The 21,636-nt window shown below is 35.2% G+C and overlaps 2 protein-coding genes across 9 annotated transcripts; one reads left to right on the top strand and one right to left on the bottom strand.

The window, feature by feature from the left end:
- The first annotated feature begins 200 nt into the window (after positions 1-200).
- LOC307123893 (B- and T-lymphocyte attenuator-like) lies at positions 201-4,277 on the top strand. Of its 5 annotated transcripts, none has more exons than XM_079812695.1 (7): positions 201-412; positions 548-611; positions 2,527-2,850; positions 2,951-2,998; positions 3,151-3,273; positions 3,387-3,427; positions 3,905-4,276. In XM_079812695.1, the coding sequence occupies exons 1-7, from the start codon at positions 410-412 to the stop codon at positions 3,995-3,997; spliced, it is 696 nt and encodes a 231-aa protein (XP_079668821.1). In that variant the 5' UTR covers positions 201-409; the 3' UTR covers positions 3,998-4,276. The 5 variants fall into 5 exon arrangements, with proteins under 5 accessions (XP_079668821.1, XP_079668820.1, XP_079668822.1 ...); XM_079812694.1 differs by having other exon boundaries at positions 229-412; positions 515-611; positions 3,905-4,277; XM_079812696.1 differs by lacking the exon at positions 2,951-2,998 and having other exon boundaries at positions 229-412; positions 515-611; positions 3,905-4,277.
- On the bottom strand, positions 3,385-21,158 carry LOC307123892 (nectin-1). 4 transcript variants are annotated; one of them, XM_079812691.1, is made up of 9 exons: positions 20,970-21,084; positions 19,602-19,665; positions 19,034-19,109; positions 17,142-17,474; positions 16,451-16,482; positions 16,153-16,258; positions 11,741-12,022; positions 11,518-11,623; positions 3,385-5,314 (listed from the first exon to the last, which is right to left on the bottom strand). In XM_079812691.1, the coding sequence occupies exons 2-8, from the start codon at positions 19,635-19,637 to the stop codon at positions 11,535-11,537; spliced, it is 954 nt and encodes a 317-aa protein (XP_079668817.1). In that variant the 5' UTR covers positions 19,638-19,665; positions 20,970-21,084; the 3' UTR covers positions 3,385-5,314; positions 11,518-11,534. The 4 variants fall into 4 exon arrangements, with proteins under 4 accessions (XP_079668817.1, XP_079668815.1, XP_079668818.1 ...); XM_079812692.1 differs by lacking the exon at positions 3,385-5,314 and adding an exon at positions 10,066-11,383; XM_079812689.1 differs by having other exon boundaries at positions 16,153-16,482; positions 20,970-21,158.
- Between the last annotated feature and the right edge of the window lie 478 nt (positions 21,159-21,636).

Genomic DNA, 21,636 nt, shown 5'->3' with positions numbered 1-21,636 from the left:
ATTTGAATCAACTCATTATATCTTGAACAGAACAGACAGCAAGTACACTCATTTTACTTTTACTGTGCTGCTGTTCAGTTATTATCCACAAGGAGGTGTCACTAAGTTCATTTTGAACACTTTTTTTTAATCATCTTTTTTTTCTTAATTTATCTCTTCTCTTCATTTGCATGAAGGTTGAACCAACCTGGACATGGTTCAGACAACCTGAAACCACTACAAACACACTAGATGAGGGTTGACACTCAATGACCAAAGGAGGCAAACCAAGAACAACCAAGAGATACAGAGACAGACACAAAGCCAACCAACAAGTAAAAAGACATTCTGAGAAACTACACAGGTGAAAAGCACTTATGATCCAAGGAGGAGAAGATATAAGTCAAGAAAAGAAAATAGAAAAACAGAGATGGTGAGACATCATACTAAGAGCTTACAGCGCATACTCTCGACAAACAACATTTACAGCTTTCATTTTTGTATATTAACTTTTAAATACACATTTCCTGAAAAGAGACTTTCAACAATGGGCAACTGTGTCTTCCAGATCATCTGCAACATTTTCGTTTCTCTCCTACTGCTATCGCTTAGTGTCAGCGGCACCACAAATGGTGAGTATTAATATCTGCTCCATAGACTGACTGATAAATGTGATATTTGGGAGGCATTATATGTGATAAATGCAATATGCAATGTAGTTTTTGTTATCATGTAAAATTAGAAAATAAAATAGTGAAGTTTTCCTGTTGTTAACACCAGTAAACATTTAGTTGAGATAATAGTTTTAATTATACAGAAATAAAAAAGGTCCTTTTTTAGGGTTGTGTGAAAATTCATCTTATCCTACACAGTTTTCTTTAGTGGAGGATGTCAATTTAGATGGTAACACTTTATAATAACTTTCATTAATAAATCATTAACAAACATTATACAATGCTTTAATAAACGTATTAAACATTACATGTTGATTGATTAACAAATCATTATTTAATGTAAATTAAAATGCTTAAAATGTCATTCAATATTCAACTCATATGACCATGCAATTCTTGAAAATGTACAATGTCATTAAATAATATTTTACAATTACAAATGTACAAATGCAAAAAGGTGTTTGGTAGCTATAGTGATCCGGATGTTTAACAGAAAATGTAACAATATAAGAACGAATGGTCCCACTTTATATTAGGTTTCATTAACTACTACGTACTTATGTCACAACAAACGGAAAAAAAAACGTGACACTTTATTTTAGTGTCGTTGTTACACTTTAAATGTAGCTACTGAAATAATAACTATAAATTATGCATAATTACATGCAACTAACCCTAAACCCACCCCTATTCCTAACCCTATAGTAAGTACGTGTAGTTAATTAATATTACTTGGTACTTAAATGTATAATTACACTGTAATTAAGTGTAACCATAAAAAAATTGTTAGGTACAAAATTATTGTGTTCATACTGCAAAACCCCTTTGCTGCTATTGTGGTGTGATACGGGTATAAGGTTAGGGACAGGTTTGATGGTATGGCTAAGTTTAACGCTTGGTGTACATGGGTTAATTTTATTACAACTGTATAAGGGAACATGGTTCAAACATTACATTGTTTTGATAAATGAACAAGTATTTTCTTGAAAAATGTATTTGTTTTCTCCTGTTGATGTATGATTCAAGGAATAACCTGTTTAAGGATATAGTATTCTAAAGCAATAAAAATACGTTTTGCCCCTAAATTAGTGTTGTTGTTGTTTACCAAGCATTTAGCACAAATGCTGTTACAGTAGCTAAAAGTCCAATGCCTATAAAGGTACTAAAAAGGTATATTTACAAATGATGACTATAGCAGCAGCTTTAGATCGGGTACTGCAAAAAGATGAACAAATAATTAATACATTATTTGTAAAAAAAAAAAAAAATTCTATAAAAAAAATACACCTCAATAAACAAAGACCAATTGTATGACCTTTACTGTGGTTATGAGTTAATGAATAATCTGTTAACATGCTTAAAAGTGCTAATTAATGAGATTTCTTTAGCTTTTATTTACATTAAACAATGATCTGTTAATTATTATGGAATATTTAATAAGTTTATATAAACATTAACAAGCATGTTATCTCATAGCTCTCTGAATATACATGACCTAATGATCCGTTAAGCATTATATAATGTTTGAAACTTTTAATCATTGTAAACCATCTGTCAAATTCATTTGTAGATTTTTTTAAAGTGCATGATCCCATGAATTGTTTATGTTTAATGACATTTGTAAGCATTCAAATTTACATTAAATAATGATCTGTTAATCATTATGTAATGACTAATAAGCTCATTAGTAAACATTAGCAAGCACAATATCTTATATTTCTAGCTATGTGAATATATAATAACTAATGATCTGTTAAGCATTATAACACTTGTTGATTTATTAATGAAAGTTATTATAAAGTGTTACCGAAAGTTCTCCCTCTGCTTAATCTTACAGTATGCATTTTTTCCCTGTTTTCCTTCATTCTTTTAGGGTCTGAGCAGGATTGTTTTCTACAGATCAAAGTGCCACGAAACACAATGTTTAAAGCTTGTGTTATGACAGAGTTGAAGATAAACTGTACTGTAACTGTACGTGGATGTCACAGGAGCCCAAGAGTCTCATGGTGCAAAATGTATGGAAATGACTGTAAGGCTTTAAATCACTCAGATTACATAAAAACTGAGTGGAAGAATACCTCTGAGGATGAAGGGATTGCTTTCCTGACTTTCCTGAACATCTCAATGGAGGATGCAGGTTCATACAGATGTGTAGGCCACACATCTATTAGCCATTCTATTATCGTCAATGTGACATGTAAGTGAAGTATCTTTTATTGGGTATATGCAAATGTGAACATTCGGACATTTTGTTGAATATAAATATAATACAAACGTATTTTAAATATTTCCAATAGACAATAAATGGGATGATGTTTCACACAATCAAAGCAACACAAGTAAAGGTTAATAATACCATTACCATACATAATATTACTGTCAACTTTTTGTATGGTGATTAGTTAATAGGTCTGGTAAAGTCAAATTGCATGAATGTGCATGTCTGATAAGTACAGCAGGTATTAACTATTCTTTTGTTCAACACCTACAATATTAGGTGATCTGAATACACTTCAAAATGATGATCAGCAGTGGCTCTGGCCATATGTGTACATCTGCTGTGGAATAGCAGGGCTGGTGTTCATATTTATATCATTCATTTATGTTGTTAGACGCCGAGGTGAGTGGTTTGAGTTCTTTAATCTTTACAGTTGCTTTAAAATCCTTCTTTCTCATATGTATGATCATATGATTATTTTTCATTTTTTATTTATTTATTTTATTTTATTTTAGAGAGAAAATCAGCAAGAAAAGATATGGCAAATGAAAATCAGGTATCAAATGTTTAATTTTATTCAGTGAAACTTTATATATGTGACACAAAACCAGTTATATGGGTAATTTTTTTAAATTGAGATTTATACAACTTATGAAAGTTGAATAAATAAGCTTTAAATTGATAGTTTGTTAGGATAGAACAATATTTGGCCGATATACAACTATTTGAAAATCTGGAATCTATGGGTACAAAAAAAATCTAAATATTGAAAAGAAATTGCCTTTAAAGTTGTCCAAATTAAGTCCTTAGCTACGCATATTACTACTAATAATAAATGTTTGATATATTTACAAAATATCTTCATGGACCATGATCTTTACTTAATATCCTAATGATTTTTGGCATAAAATAAACTATTATAATTTTTACCCTTACAATGTATTGTTGGCTATTGCCACAAAAATATATACTGGTTTTGTGGTCACATATGTTGAATAATACATTAATACATGTCCTGTTTCCAATTCCACAGTCCTCAAAAACACAAAAAAGTGATCTGCTTCTTCCTCCTCATCTCTATCTGAACTCAGACCTGCTGACCTCTGTTATATATACACGTGTCTAAGAAAATATACCTGTGACATTTCAGAGCAGCATCAGAAGAAGAGAACGCTCATTTGTATGCTTCTGATTCTTAAGGCAATGTCATGTGGCCTTGGAGACTTAACTTTGTTGACAATGAATACTTCAGAAATTCAGTTCATATATTGCAGGTCCAATTGCTTTAAAGTAGTAATATGATAGACTGTGGAAGATTTTGTCCACAATTGCTTCAGATATGTTGTATTGTTGTTATTACTGATTGTTATAAACTTTTTCTTTAATAAATTCCATATAAAACCATCAAGAAAAAGATGTTTAACCTACACTAACACAAACATGCATCCCTGGGAGCACTATGGCCATTTTTTTTGCTAAAAGCATGTGTACTACAGTTATGCCTTGGCTCTGATGCTACAATACAATGTTTGCTTTTAGATGGATAAGATATATACCATCCACAAAAATGTTTTAAAGAAATTTCATGGGATAGATTTACAAACCATTGTGTTCAGAAAGAGATAAGAATTAAGATACATATTTTTAAGGAAAAAATTACAACATTTTGCAAAACTTTTTAACGTTATGAACTTTGCTGTAGTACGTTTTTATTTACTATTAGTTCCTTTATACGTGTGTGAATGAACACACTACCTCCAAAACATCTCGTTTGTCTTTTAACAATGCAAACATAAATACAATCTTGTGACCGACAGTGTCACACAGTTTGATTAACAACGTGCATGTTACTTTATTATTTCAAAGATTTCTGAGAACTTCATAAAAAAAAATGAAGGTGTGAAGGGGAAGGGATATGGAAATACCCCATTTTAGAGTGACACGGTTATGGGCTATGAGAGTACTTCCCTCTAGTGGGAAAATGTTTGTAATACTTGAATCTCTTTATTCCAAACATCAAGACGATAACTTGGCACCTAAAGCCAAAAGAGTGCTCATGTCTAAGAGTGTTTCCCCTGATAAAACTTTGTTGTTTTTATTACACACATCAAAACAACTGTAAAGCTAACATTTTGTCTGGTTATTGACTTTTCTATGGTTACAGAATGTCAACTTTCAGATAAGTTTGCTTCGATTTAGTTAACTTGTAAGAGTATGATTCAGGACAGCTTGGCTAAGAAAAAAAATGCTTTACTAAAATATAGAGTCTATAATAAATAAGACATTTAGTGCTGAAAGTGTTGTGATTAAATGTTTGTTTTTATACTGTTAGACTGAATATCAGTTATATTAGAAGACGTCTGTGATTCAGAAAGAGGCCACACCGTTGTTTGGTCAGGGTGAACATCTGAACATAGCAGCATTTCTTTTCATTTCAGTCAGGCTGAAGGGGGAAAAAAGAAACAATTTGACAAGCGTTAATGTCATAGTCACCGCAAAAGCCCAGTGTTCAACCTAAACCCCACAAATAAAGCTATAGCTAAACTCCTACCGCTAATGTTTTACTTAATGCTCTCCATCTCGAGCTGATACGGGATCTAATCACAAAATTATTTTACTATTCCAGTTGAGCCCTTTTCCTGTCTCCCATGAGATTACATAAATACTCAAAAAGAATGAAAAAATAAACTACCCAGCTAATGTTTTACGTAATGCTCTCCATCTCGAGCTGATACAGGGTTGGGTTGAAGGATCTAATCACAAAATGATTTTATTATTCCAGTTAAATCCTTTTCCTGTCTCCACTGAGATTACATCAATACTCAAAAAGAATGAAAAATAAACTACCTTTGAGGTGGATAACAAGGAAGTTAGTTTTTTGTTAACATAATATAAAAGATTTTTTGGAGCATTAAGGATCATTTTAAATAATTTCACTCATTTGGTCTAAACAAAGATTAATTTGGTTTAAACAAAGATATATAAATATATAAAATACAGTAACAAACGTATTTCTCATGGTTAGTTCATGTTAGTTTACTAATATTAACTAATGAAACCTTATTGTAAAGTGTTACCAGTTTTTCTAATGTTATAGAGATGAAAATGTGCAGCATAATATGAAGACCTTTTCCTTTTCCCGACTAGCTCTCTTTGGACAAACTGAATTCTCTACTAAACAGGTTATTACAAATAATCCGGCTCAAACTGATGCTTGAGCCAGAGGTTTACTGCTCAAACAAGCAGAGCATTGCTTTGAAAACACCACAGGGCCACAGTGAACAAGTCTAGTGAACAAGTCAAAGGTGATATGGCAAGGAAAAATCTCATATGTATACATGAAGAGGGAGGAAACTCTTGGGAGGAACCAGGCTCATCTGGAAACTTCTGGGAAATTATATAACACTAACGTTTAAGGAGCAGCAACACAGTTTTGGGCCATATGGATTGTAGCATAGATCACAGGGGCCAATTGCTTTAACAGTCAACATTAAATCAAAATTAAAACATACAAGTCTTATTGCGAATGATTCATCAGAGCATGTTATTCCAAAGGGGGAAAAAGTTTTCTTCATAATCTTTAATCAAGATATAAAGACATTAGATAAAATGATTTCCCGTCTCTCTCTCTCTCTCTCTCTCTTTCCCCCATTTACATATTTTCACTCATAAATAACTCCCATTATGGAAGTAAAAACATTGACTTTAAGTTTGTCACAATTCATTTTACATTTCATTGACTCTAGAAGCACTTTAAGTAACTAAAGGGATGATATGATGCTTTTAAATGATTATTTCCTGTTTCTGATGGCAACTTAAAAGACTTCAGTCACGGTACAAGGTGAGGAGAGGGCTTCTTGCAATAGACAGGAAGTGGTAACTCAGACTTCCTGTGGTTCTGTATAAACGTGGCTCTGTAAAACATACTTCGCCCTTGGCTTTGGTTTCACTAGCAATCTTTGCAACTTTACGCATACATTTTATCTGAAAACAAAACATATTTAGTGCATCTTTGTGATGCAATGAAATTCAAACCATAAACCAGTCAGACGAACAGAGATTTAGGGCCACTTGACTGCTTATATGTCAATGTGTGCGGTAATGAGCAATAAGAGGACAGCTCAATGAACAAAACCTGAACAGAATGATGTGGACTTCCCGTATGGTCTTGAGTTTCTGTTCTCCCTATAGGGCCTCTCATGTGAATTTAGCTTTATTGGTTTAAATTTAAAACAATGTGAAATGCTTTTTTCCTTTCCCTCTCGGGTGACCTGCAGATTCTAAGAGAGGAAAGTGGATTTGAATGAAGCAGGAAGGAAGACTTGGACATATTGTGTGAAGTGAGAGGTTAGTGAGTCACTCTGGTGTCTCTCTCTCCATTTCCAACTATACATTTCTCCAGTAGCTTCTGTTTTCATTGTCTCCTTTGTGAAAGGTTCCTGGGGGTTCAGCCTTTAAAGGTGCTGTATGTAAGTTTTCACTTTACGAAATCATACAAAATACAATAATATGTTTGCAGATATTTAGGACACATGCTAAATTCACCCATACTTGCTTATCAGGAAAAACAAAAAAAACATTTCTATATCCAGTTATTCTACTTTGAAAGGTACGTTCCGTGTTGGAATGTTTGTTTTTGTTTTGGTCAGTGCGAAACCATGCGTTGCCAGTTTGCCCAATAGTATTTTGACACCCCGGGTTGCCAGTTGGTGGAAAACAGCGTATTGCTGCCATGGAAGCCAGCAAACAAACTGGGTCAGAGAACACAGATTCTATCCGATCTAAAAAGCCACAGCATCCATCTAAAAATATTGATGAACGAGTGCATATTAAAATGTGGATAAATGTGTGGCTTCCATTGTCAATTGCGCTCGCTCCTGTTGTGTCCTCAAGCTGGCAACCCGTGTGACCGTGGAGTCTGATGAGAAGGGGGAGGGGGAAACAACGATCTCCAATCCTACATACCGCACCTTTAACTTTAACAGGATGGACTGACAATATACAGCCCTGGAAAAAAATTAAGAGATGGTCTCTTATTTTTTTCCAGAGCTGTATATCTATAAAAAAATTATTTAAAAAAGTATGTACATAATATATAGATGAATGTAGGCCTATTTGTATTGATACATTTTACTATTATATAGTTGAACATGCATAAAATGGTTAAAATACTTCAGTCCTTCAAAGAGATCCCCAACAATAAATGTAAATCTTGATTTTACATCTACTACAGTCACCAGCTTTTATTAATGTGCCTGTGATCATCAAATTCCAAAGCTGCATTTATTCTGAAGTTGTTGCTTCACCCCAGTCAAAACATTTTAGTGTCAAAAGCCAAGTTTTAAAAACAAAACATTTACAGATTGATCCAAAGTAAACACTGGATATTTTCTTCCTGTGATTATTCTTGCATTCTTAAAGGGTAAGTTCACCCAAAAATGAAAATTCTGTCATTAATTACTCACCCTCATGCCGTTCGACACCCGTAAGACCTCTGTTCATCTTCGGAACACAAAATGAAGATATTGTAGTTGAAATCCGATGGCTCAGAAAGGCCTCCATTGGCACAATGCTCTTTACACTCTCAAGACCCATAAAAGGTACTAAAGACGTTATTACAAAGTCCAACTCACTACAGTGGTTCTACAATAACTTTATGAAACTTCGAAGCGTTATGAATCAGCGAGTCGATTCAGCGGTTTGAATCGCCAAAGTCACGTGATTTCAACAGTTTGGCGGTTTGACGCGCGATCTGAATCATGATTCGACTCACTGATTCATAATGCTTCGAAGCTTCATGATGCATTGTTTTGAAATCGGTCATCACTATATAAGTCGTTATTTAGTTTTTTTTGGCGCACAAAAACTATTCTCGTCGCTTTATAAAGTTATTGTAGAACCTGCACTGTAGTGAGATGGACTTTGAAACGACGTCTTTAGTAACTTTAAAGGGTCTTGAGAGTGTACCGTGCATTGTGCCAATGGAGGCCTTTCTGAGCAATCGGATTTCAACTCAAATATCTTCATTTGTGTTCCGAAGATGAACGGAGGTCGTACGGGTGTCGAACAACATGAGGGTAAGTAATTAATGACAGAATTTTCATTTTTGGGTGAACTAACCCTTTAAGGCCCGTTCACACCAAAGAAGATAACTATAAAGAAAATTCTAAATATCGTTCTCAACATTAAAGAATAGCACCAGAAGAACCAGAAGAATAGAGTTAGACAATAAAGGCACAGAGAAACAATTTTGTTTCAATATCGTACCAGCTGCTGAACAATAAAAAAATGATTGACCGCCAATCAGAATCCTGAGCTTGAGCATTTAAAGTGAAAGACAAGCATTCGCTTAGAATAAACAGAACAATATCGTCTGCAGGTGTGGACACTAATATAGTTATCTTTATAGTTACCATTCTTGGTGTGAACAGGCCTTTTCATGTGTTCACCCTTATATTCTAAGCATATTATATTCCCTGGGATCATTAAAGTCAGCATGAAAGGGAAGTTGTGAAAGTAATTTCTTTCCTTATATTGATTGTTGAATTGATTGGATTGTTGTGGTTTGCTATTGCTGTGTCATTGAAAGAGGGAGGGGATGTTACTTTGATTAAAGATTATATATATTTTTTTAATAATGATGTTCAAGAATAATTCAATAGCCACGTTTCTACTGTCAGTCCAAAAACGGGCGTGCTAGTGTGTGCCAGTGCCAGTGACGTTTCCACTGTCACTTCCGGAGCTTCATCGGGCCTCGTCGAGGCTTCCTCTGGGTCAACGGCCAAGGTTTTTTGGCCTGTCGAATACCTTGGTCCAAAGCTGGCCAGCTCGGGTTAGAGGAGTGGTTACGAACAAAGGCGGCGTTTACCTGAGTTTGTCCACAGATGATTTCAAATGCCAGCTAACATCAGCATTAAAGACTTTTAAATCATTTTAGCTCAAAACTCACTTTCAGACACCAGTGAGTGTTTTAAACAGGGCTTAAAAACGGAAAAAAATATAAATCGGTTCACTCCGAGCAGAATCGATATTATAGCGTTTCCGTTTTTGCGTTCCTCAATAAACATTACTGTTCCGAAAACGGTTTGATATGAAAAAATACCGGTTAATAACGTTATTTTAATTTAGCCTATACTTTAAACAAATATGTATAAATAGACTTATTTTCACTCAATAATAATATAACGCATGGTAATTAAACTTGAATATTTATTTCATAACATTTTTAAAACCACAACAGAAATACATGCATTAATTACAAAGCATAAACAGCGGACCTGTTTTGGAGCGTTAGACAATCGAAAGTGGCCCTCTTATGCCTAATTCTTTTCAGAAGAGTGATAACATTCTTTGTAACGTTACATAACTTTTTTTCAACACGACTTGTTTTAAAAATTGCATGAATAAAGAATAAATAAACTGGATAACCATTAATGCACCGTCAACTGCTAATTTCAAAGCAAACACGTCCTTGCATCACATAATCAAATTCAGTCAGCTAATAAAGCTTGATCATTTAATGCAATATAACATACCATTTAATACAAAGCATCAACCGTCTATATAGAAAACATTGACCTGTCCTGTATTGGCAATCTGAAAGACTATAGGAAAAATGTTTGATAGATGCTAAAGCCTACTTGGATAGGCTTAAACGGAATCCATAAACTAGCCTAAATCAGACTATTTGAGCTTAAAGTCCGTACTGCTTATTTAAACGTTCGAAAAGAATGTCCTCCAATACCTGCACTTTCATTGTAGACCTCAGCGGGGAAAGAAATGTACTTGAGGCATGAAAATGCGCGCTCATACTGACGGTAGGTTCATAGATGACTGGTGCGTGGGTATTTCACTCACGCTTGATCTGTCAACGTCACATGCTGTACTACTCAATTCATGATTGGTCACTGCCAAATTAAAATATTAAAGAGAACGATAAAATAACGTTATTAACCGGTTAATGGTCATTTCAAATTAACGTTTCTGTTCAGAACGATTCAAATTGATTTTGATTTCGTTTTCGTTTTTGTTCCTCTTAAAATTTCGTTCGTTTCCGGTTTTCGTTTTCGTTCCTTGAACCGGTTCGGAGCCCTGGTTTTAAATAACAACTGTTTGTGATCTGATGTGGATTCTGATCACCATAGAAGGCAGAAATAGTGATGCAAAAGACTGCACTCTAACCATTACCATAATAAACATGGTAAATATGACCGCTTGAAGAAATCAGGCAAATCATATAGGGTATCACAATCATGTTTGTCACTGGAGAGAGTGATAAAGCTGATTTCTGTCTGATTAGTTTTCTGATAAAACTTCCATTTGTTGGTGAAATGATGAGTTTATGTGACGTTATTCCAGAGAGGCGTGTTACAGGCGGGTTTTAGTGAAGTCTTCTGGCCCGATGGTGGAAACGGAGTGTGGTTTTGGGCTCTGTGCTACAGGTCCGAGGCTATTAGCCCAGCCCGGCCCGTTGAAAGCCCTGGCTCGCACTGCTCCAACAGTGGAAACGCGGCTATTCATAATAAATACTGCATTATTCCATTAAAAAAACAAACAAGAATTGTCCATTTTGATTTCATAGTGATTTTAAATTGATGTGAAACATGATATTAAAGTGGACAGACATTTTTGTGGTGCTATACTGACCATATCAGCAGGTGAAGTTAGCATCTCTTTAGGCAGATGCAGAGACATATGAGCAGCACAAGGGCCACACAGCTGGCTGAAATGAGAATGACATGGGTGTTCCTAGCTGTAACAAAAAACAAACACATTAATATTCATCTAATAACCATCTAGAAACAAAACCAGACAAAATAGAAGAATATAAAAATGTATAGCCCTAAACAGTCAAGTAAGTTTCACTCACATTTATTCAGAGACACATAGATGGCAGAACCAAGGCCCTGATGATGAACTTCACACTTCACAAGTTCATCGTCCAGTAGTTCAGTCTGCAGTTGAATGGAACTGACCACCATTGTGGTGCCGTCCCCTAGCTGGTAAAATGATGTCACGGCAGGGCCAAGTGTTTGATTATGTCCCTCCACGTTCCAAGAGATCTCTGCAGCAGGACGTGACACGGCTGAGCAGTTCGCCTCAACAATGCCCTGTGATACGGTGACGTAACTGGCCTCAGGTTTGGGCAGGACTAGGAAAATGACATGAAGTTTATTAATGACATTAACATTATAATCTTTGGGAAGAAAAACTTAATTCATAGACATCACACAATTGTGGTAAAAGAAAACACTGGGCATTAGGTGGCTTTAGTACTGCCCTACAAAGGCAAAAGGCAGTAACTTAATTTTTGGCCGGAAATTAGTTATTGATATTTTTTGGGACATTCAAGACCTCCTTTATCATGTGGATAAGTATCTTGAGTCAATTCTGGTGTTTTATCGAGAAAAGAATGGGTTGTCTTAACAGTAACTTCCAAAAGCCCAAGAGAATCCAAGGCAGAACACCGTAACACTAGTTACCGCTCTTTGCCTTTGTTATGGAACGCTCAAATTGAGTTAGGGTACTCTGCTTTTGTTTTACTGTCCATTAAAGTTTGCTGCATTTAAATTTCTGTGTAGCATGTGTCAGTCACTGAAGCACTTCTGACACACAATACCTGAATAAAAGTGTAGCTAAAACAAATAGTTGAATGGTTGTTTTTACGAATAGCGTTTAAGGATGACCCATTGCTCTCGAAGGAAAATGATGATTGAGATGGCTTTGAAACACAGACATCAAGGTCAATATAAGAAATTGTGAAAAACAAAAGACGCATTAGACTAACATATTAGATAGATCACAATCTACTTCATTTAGCTAGCAGCCTATAGAATAAATAGGCTAGTCAGCTATCCAATGAATAGGCTACCAAACTGCTCCATATATAAAAGTGGCCAAATAAATGCCATGGTCACTAGATTTTATACGGGTGTTACTATAAAGATCAGCAACCAAATATTGACAATGTGGAATTTACAATGTTAAAATGTACTGCCATTTGCCTTGGTGTGACTTCTCAGGCAGAGTACAGTAACTTCAAGATAAGGGTCAAAAGTCAAGTTTGAGCTCAAGATTTTTTTATTTCCAGTGTCCTACTTATAATTAATATGGCTGGACAACTATAAATCTTTAAAGTCATTTTTTCTCCATTCCACACTGTAGCGAGTTGCGGTCTTTTGCCTTTGTAGGGCAGAGTCCTCCACATATTGTTTCAAGGTAGCTTGAATTTATGCTGTTTTTTGGTTACTTTTAAAAATTCAGACTTAAAATCTGTTGAGAATTCGTGCACTTTCAGTTGAGATATATCCTTTTTAGCTGGGAACCCTTACAACAGTCCACATATGTTAAATATGTCCAGTACAAATACTGTATTGGTCTTGTTGCACTTCTTTGTTGTATTGTAAGTGGTAGCTTCATGCAGAAGAAAAAAGAAGCCACTTGTGTTGTTATGCTGATTACAACCCGTCAGACGTTGGTCATGTCTGCGGCAGACTCCATCAAAGAGGGACTCTGTGACATAAGTCAGATAAAAGAGAAAGAGACACACCATGACAAGACGAGGGGAAAGTGTGAGGCTCTGTCCACTTTTGTGGCTGTGTGAGCTTTTTGGTGACAACAGCCAGACTGTTTGGGGAATATCAACAGAGAGAAAGCAAACACAGTGGAGCTCTGTTCTAGAGGAACAGAGACACAGTAATCGCACTGGCCCTCATCCCAAACTATCCCCTAAACTACAGTCACAGCCAAGCATTAAACCAGTCTTCAGCTCTGACTGATTGTGAGCTTTCTCCCCAAGGAGAATTTACCTTCCAATGAAAAGGATGTTTTCAACAGAGTAACATCCCTCGCCGCAAACATCACCATTGTAAAACAGTTGCATGAGATAAGGAATGTAGTTATTTATTGCGATACAGCATTGAAACAGGAAACGCTACTGAGCAATAGTTATCTCTGTAGAAATCTAAGATCTCTAAGAGTAGAGTTTGGAGTGAACAAGGAACTAATCCATCAAATTAAAGTTAAACAGTTGACCCAAACATTTTTATTCTGTCCTTTACCCAAAATACCATAAAAAGTATCACAAACGTGGTCCATATGAATTCTCACAGCCTCTACCCTGGCTCTCTTTGGTGTGCTCATCAAGAGAAAAGAAATTTACAAATTAAATATTTTTGATTTATCAGTTAATCATGTTCATAAAAGAGGTTTGAATGAATCTTTAACAAATCGGACGGATCTGGCAACTCGATTCAGTCACAGTGGATATAAAGTTAAATAAAAAAAATAACATTTTGAGGCCCTATCATATACTTGGTGCAATGCGGCGCCAGGCACGACACAATAGTTTTTTGCTAGTTTCAGCCTGACACAGTTATCATTTTCACATCCAGCGCCACGTTGTTTAAATAGCAAATGCATTTGCGCCCATGGTTTGAAAATGAGGTGTGTTCAGGCACATTGTTGCCGCATTGCAGCAGTGCAATTGAGCTACAAAAACCTGGTCTAAAGTCAATGACGCAATATTTTTGTGTTATTTAAAGAGCGCGTTAATAATATGCAGGCGGGTCCACAACGTGCGTACACTCTGCTTATTACAAGCACAGGGATGCACATTAGCATAAAAACATTTTTAAATATGGAGAAGCATTCAGTCTTTCCACTCGCAAATTCCACCATGTAAATAGCGAATCCGCCATGGTGCAAGCGCAACTGGCTTTTAAAGGGAATGGGAGATGAGACTCGGATTGGTTCATTGCACGTTATGCCCAGGAACAACCCTTTCAGACCATGCGCAACAGTTTTTCCTGTCGTTAAACTAGCAAAAGTGGATTTGGACACGCCCTGAGTGCATTTGCGCCATGTGTTTAAACCATGCGCTTAGATCATTAAAATAGGGCCCTTGGTCAGTTTGACACACAAAGCTATCGCATGGCTTTGGAAGATTTGCAATATAGACCTTGAGAAGTATGAACTACATTTATAATACTTTAAAGGCCTTTTTTTCCCTTTTTAAAGCTTGAAATCTTCAGTCTGTACATTGTGATGGTATGGAAAAGACTTTTTATAAAACTTCTTACTTAAATATTTTTTAGACAATTTTTTTTTTTTTTTTTTTTCATGTTTAATTATAATATGTAGTATGTTTATTAAGGTATACTAATGTATATTTAGTATGTTTCTGTATTAGGTGATTTCAGGTTTTATCATCTTTGTAGGGACATTCGCTGACAAAAATGAAGGCAAAATGTGAACGACACGTACACAAACACATTCTCTTCCTTCCTCACTTGCACTTTGTCTTTCCACTTCTTACAAAAACACCCACTCACACATACACTTAAAAACCTTTATATGACCCGGAAGACAGACAAAAGGGGCTGTGAAATAACAGAACAACCCTTATGGAAAAAAAGCACATTGATTTGCCATTTGCACACGTATTCACATATTGTGTGCACATGTGAAAATGTTCCAAACACACGTGCGGTATAGTGAAAATGTTCCTTTTATATCTGTAGTAGCTTAATTCTGTGGCACTGCCATTTAGAAACATTCTTGTGGATATTATAACATATAACATTTTATGAATTGCATTTTTATTTGAACTAATTAATAGATCATGACAAAAAATGAATGTCATGTCATTGACCTGTAGGGCTGAGCGAATATGGGAAGAACTATACTTCAGAAATCCCTTTAAAAGTACACATGCGAATAAAACATGGCACAATGGCCTTCATCATCACAGTATGCTAATGCCTATATAGTGCGAGGGATTCATCAATATGCTGATTCAGGACTGTTGGGACACTCCAGACACGGAGTATTTACTGTTATAATGGATGGATGCACTTTTTTGGCCTTCAAATTTTGGGCTGCCATTCACAGCCATTATAATGCTTGGATTAGCCAGAATTTTTTTTTTATATAACTCTGATTGTATACGTTGAAAATAAGAATGTCATATACACCTAGGATGGCTTGAGCGTGAGTAAATTATGAGCTAATTTTCATTTTTGGGTGAACTATCCCTTTAAGGTGCAAGGGAATGGTCAACAGTGTTATTATAAATGCAATTTCACAAAAAGATTACAGATGTTATTACATGAAGGTATTTTTAAAAGATAAGTACAATGTAAAAACATGGATGTACAAAATGAGTGCATTTTATGAAATTATAATTTAAATGTTAGTACATAGTAGTAAAGACACTTTATATAAAGTGGGACCCAAATAAATGTGTCTATAAGCTCTGTTATTACTGCCATTTTCACTTACCATAAACAGACAAGCAAGCTGTTTCACTCTTAATGCCATCTGGATACGTGTGGAACTCGCAGGTGTAACAGCCCTCATCCTCTGTCTGAGCATGGTGTATGGAGAGCTTGGATTGGACAAGTGAAGGATTTAGAGTTACTCGATCCTTGAAAGGGGTCTCAACGATGGGTCTGTCATTCTTTACATAAGAAGCAACAGTAGCGGTGTCCCCTTGCTCAGCTGTTTTTTTCCATAAAACCTGCCGGACTCGCTTACTGATAATGTACTTGCACAAAAGGGTAACAGGCTTTCCACTTACAACTGTTTTATTGTCCATCAGTTCCACCATTGCTGGAAGGAATAAAAAAGAAAAGTGAAGAGATTTGACATGCCCTTTAACTACTTACTCAATATCAATATGACACAAAAGAAGATATTTTGAAGAAGGTTGGTTTTGGGGACTTACATTGTGTCAACGGGGGGAAAAATATTTAAAAAGATATTTTTATATTTCTCTGAATATATTCTTTTAAGTTCAACATCAGGGAATTTATCACAGAATTTAGATTTTTGGGTGAACTATTCATTATACTTGTACTATGCGTGACATTAAGTTAGCATTCACTCATTGCTTTCAAACCACACTCAGGTCAGGCTGATAATATGCAACTAAATCACAAACCCAATGGCAGTTTTTATCTGATCAAGTGGTTTTCATGATAGTTTTTTGTCTGTAAAAGAGGCCAGGCAGGAAAGTGGTTCTCACCACTTCCTGCTGGGGCATTATTTATAACAATTCTTCAATGTCTTGCGAGCGCAATGTGACAACAGTTATTCATTATGAAACCATCTTAGTGCAGGCCTAGAAAATAGCATTTCCTGTTTGACGACCCTGTGATGAATAATATTTCCTTCGAAATACATATTTTTAAATCATGAGTGTGTGGGAAAATATATACACAGTATAGTTGATATTTTTAGAAAGTTTGAAAGTGATTATGAAGCCTCACCTGTAAGTGAAAGACATGTCCTTCCTCTCTGCTGCCCGGTTGGATAGACATCAAAAAGACACTGGTAGCAGCCCTCATTGGCTGGCTCGGCTTTTCCAATGGTGATGATGCTGGTGTGAGCTTGTTGACCTGCTGTTTGCTGTGAAAGCTCGACTCCATCCATTTTGGTGATGTGGTCATACTTATCAGGCTGATAGTGAAGTATAGTTTTATTTGTCATATCCAACCACAGGACTTGTTTTAACGCCTCCCCTGTCTCCATTGTAATATTGCAGGCCAGCACAAAGGGAAGCCCAGCCATCGCCTGCAGATGAGATGGTGCGAGTACCTTACCTAGGATATATCAACAAAACTGATATCATTTAAACTGGTATCATTTTGTAAATATTTAATTAATAATATTCAACAATGATATGACAGAGCACATGGGTCAATGTTAATTTTTTTGTACGATTTATTCAAAAATACCCCAGGGGTCCTCCAGAAGGTTCTAAGGGGTCCCCAGAAAATTACAGAGAATAAAAAGACAAAGCAAAAATGGATAAAGTCTACCGAACATGCTATCTGTTTCATGTTAAATGTTAAATCTCATGTTAAATCTAAATGTTTCTCTCCTTTCTTGCCGGAAACATACTTTCTAGAATTTTATATGTTTGCTTTTTCTATCTTTCAGGTGAGTTTTTCTCACTATAGTCCCCTTTATCTTTCTCACTGGGTTGTAAAGCAGTAGGCTATTATTAACCTCTTAAGATCTGGGACCAATTTCTGTGTCATTTCACAGGAAACCCTTTGAAGTCACATAAAACTGCTAAAAGTGATAAACATGTAAGTATATGTTGTCTAAGCTGTAATCCCCCCTAACCCCCCCCCCCCCCCCCCCCCAAAAAAGACACTTTGAATTATTATTTTTTTAAATTCAGTTTTGAAAGTGTGTAACTCGGCCTGAGTGTGCTCTATCAGCCTGCAGATAGTTTGGGCTGTTTCCGCTAAATTCCAGAAAATAGTGGAAAAAAGAATTTTGTCTGTGTCATGTTGTATGCAAGATTTATTCAGATCTAATTTAGTGTAAATACGTTACTTTGTGTAAAACAAATTTCAAAGTGATGCATATCTCCAAAAAGTAGAGACTCTAAGCTTTCCAATGGTACCATATATGAGGTCAGAGCTCCTCCACAGTCATTTAAAATTGAAAGTATATACATGATGATGTCATTCCGGACCCTGTACAGGGTCTGCAGACTTTAACGCAGTACGTCAGGTGCTTACATACATTTATTGTGAAAGTTGCTTATAATAATTTGTTTTAATTGAAAAATGTTCTTCTTCGGGTTTATACGTTCATCATTATGTATAGCCAATTTAAGTTTGGAAACCATATGTTGTATTTATAATGTCACACTTACTATTTATCTCTATGTTTTTTCATACATACAAATATATAGATGGATTTTAGGAAGGGGGTCCCTCATACAAGGTTCATCATATTTGGGGGTCCTTGCCATGATAAAGTTTGAAAACCCCTGTCATAAAGGACTCCTGAAGACCCTCATGACTGTGTGTCAAGGCTGTAAAATGTCAAGTGGTGAAACTCTCTAAAAATATCATGTTATTTATGAATCATTTCATCATATTAGTTAAAAAAAAAAAACGTTTAATTTGATAAAAAAATTAAATAATGATTAGGATATGTACACTCACAAGGAAACCATCTTATTACTTTTTTTTACACCACATGATATAGTCACTAAATTGAATCTTTTCTTGAAAATGGCATAAAAAAAATTCTATGTAAAGTATTTCTAGATGTTAAAATATTTTCCTGTTCTTTATCATGGACACTCTTATATATCAGAGCTCAGATCCAATGCTCAGGAAGGAGGCTGGACAGGCACCTTGTAGTTGAGAGAGCAACATCAGTGTCACCCAGACTTGCAGGGATATTGCAGACATAGATCCACACATCTTGACCTGCAGGAGTATCGTTTTAACTGTGGTCAATGAAGTAATGGACCAAACAAACATTCAAGTAAGAAGACAAAGAGTGTTTTACTAAACAGATTTCCACATTGTAAAAAAAAAATAATAACAGAAAATGTACTGGTAATTTTCTGCCAGGACATTATTCAGTAATTTTACGAAAATTTCCGTTAACCCTAAAACACAATGCAATGCGTCATTCAAAATACAAGTGAAACACTTATTTAAAAACATTATGGAAAATTCCTTCATATTTATACAGTAAATTGTGCCCTATTTTGTGCCGACTTTTTTACAGTGCAGAATACTGTCTGTATTAGCCGTGTGCATTAAAGCAGACTCTACATAAACTAATTTCACAACGGCATAGTTAATTACAATAAATAATCAAGGCAGTACCGCCTTAATGAGTATTGCTACATTCTGAAAAATGTCTTATCAAAAAAAAAAAATGCACTAAGTCAGGCAATACAATATACTTACGGCCGCAGGTTTGTAAAGAGCAGACAATCCAAACATCAGTAGTTCAGCTCCTCAACAGCCATTGCTTTATAGAGAAGTAAATAAATAAGATAACTTTCAATGTCAAACAAATAAGAAGTTTTGGTTCTGGTGTACAGATATATTTGTATTTGGTAAGAGAAGTCTAGCATACAGCTCAAGTTCAGACTTAAAGGAAAATATTTGTCCTAGAAGTCTGGTCTGTTTTGGAATTTGAGGATTCAACACACTATTTATGGAATTCTCAGGGGCAGTAGTGCAATTCAGCATTTTTTTAATTTTTTGTGGTAATATGATTATTATTTTCCAGGTTTATTTATGGCATGAAAAGAAAAATCTCTAACCACCTGCATCTTGTCATGGTTTATTACATTTCTGGCGCTTTAACAACAGTTTGGGTAACGTTGCCATCAAACTCCCACTTTGTTGTCTAGGCTAACATTAACTTGAGGAAATAGCTTCTCTTGCTCTTTACACAACTATATGATTAAAATCACTTGTGGCTAAACTCTGCCAGTAAACTGACATAAAGACTGGTGCTAGCAGATGATTTTTGGGCCACAGGGCAAATAATTCCAGGCAGCCACACGCCCCTGCTGACCTCAAATGAAAGATCATGGTTGGGCCAATTTTGATTTCGCTGGGGTTGTTTTCTTCCACTCTTGTTGTTAGCAGCCCATTTGAAAAAAGTAAAAATAGATTAACTTTATTTTATTCTATTTTTTCTTTAAATTGTAAAAAACTGACTATTATTTTTATCATGGTATCATTTTATAAGATCATTTATTATCCATCAACATTATATAGTTTGCTAGATAGATAGATAGATAGATAGATAGATAGATAGATAGATAGATAGATAGATAGATGATAGATAGATAGATAGATAGATAGATAGATAGATAGATAGATAGATAGATAGATAGATAGATAGATAGATAGATAGATAGACAATTATGTGATTTACACAAAGTATCTCACAATAATGCGTTCTGCTTCCTTTATTATAATAGAACATATCAATAAAAGTTCCTTAACGAGTAATTTGGAGGAATAACGAACAGACTGCATAAGTAGGCTAGACATGAAACAAACTAGAATGTATGCATGTGTCTACAAGTAACGTTAGTAGCCTACATTTTAAATTAGTCGACTATGAAAATATGGATTACTATTAGCCTGTCTACTGTATCTTAAAAAGAATATTAAATGATTGCTTAAATTTTGATTTAACCTTTATTAACTAAAACGAATTAACTATTAATCTATTTAGTATTAATTAAACTTGACTATTAACTTAACTTAACTATTAAACTACGTTTAATACAATGTTTAAAATATGCGACTCACCTTGCAAAACATGGCTGCGTTCATTCGTATTGTAAAAACACAAGCGTTGGCAAATCCTGTGCCTCAGCGTTATTCTGGCATGTGTGTGATTCGGGATACGAATGGAAGTGGAAGTGAGGAAGTTTGGCCATCCAATCGTGGGAGGCATAGCAATCAGTGTTTAGAAAGGCCTAGTGACGTTCAGTGTATGGAAGCATGCAATTAATATTACCAAGTAAACAGCGACATCTAGTGGTTTGAGCCATCTGTACAAAATATCTACACTCAAAGCATATTTTTTGCCTCTTGTTCAGTTTAATTAATCAAAATGAGCTAGAGTAACACGATTTTGTTAACATTTTGTCAACTTAATTTAATTGTGTTCAGTCAACATAATATATTTAAAACTGACGTTTACTTAAAGGGGTAGTTCACCCAAAAATGAAAATTACCCCATGATTTACTCACCCTCAAGACATCTTAGGTACGACATATTGACATTCTTTCTGACAAATACAATCGGAGTTATATTAAAAAAATGTCCTCTTCCAAGTTTTATAATGGCAGTGAATGGTTGTTTCTGTCCATAAAAGTGCATCTATCATCTTAAAAGTGCTCCACACGGCTCCGGGGGGTTAACCTCTTAAACTCTGCGGACCCTGTACAGGGAATGACCGGAATTACATCA

This window comes from Gobio gobio (assembly GCF_949357685.1).
Source record: "Gobio gobio genome assembly, chromosome: 3".
Classification (NCBI taxonomy): domain Eukaryota; kingdom Metazoa; phylum Chordata; class Actinopteri; order Cypriniformes; family Gobionidae; genus Gobio; species Gobio gobio.
The sequence above is the reverse complement of the archived record's forward strand: the minus strand, read 5'-3'. Positions and strand labels throughout refer to the sequence as shown.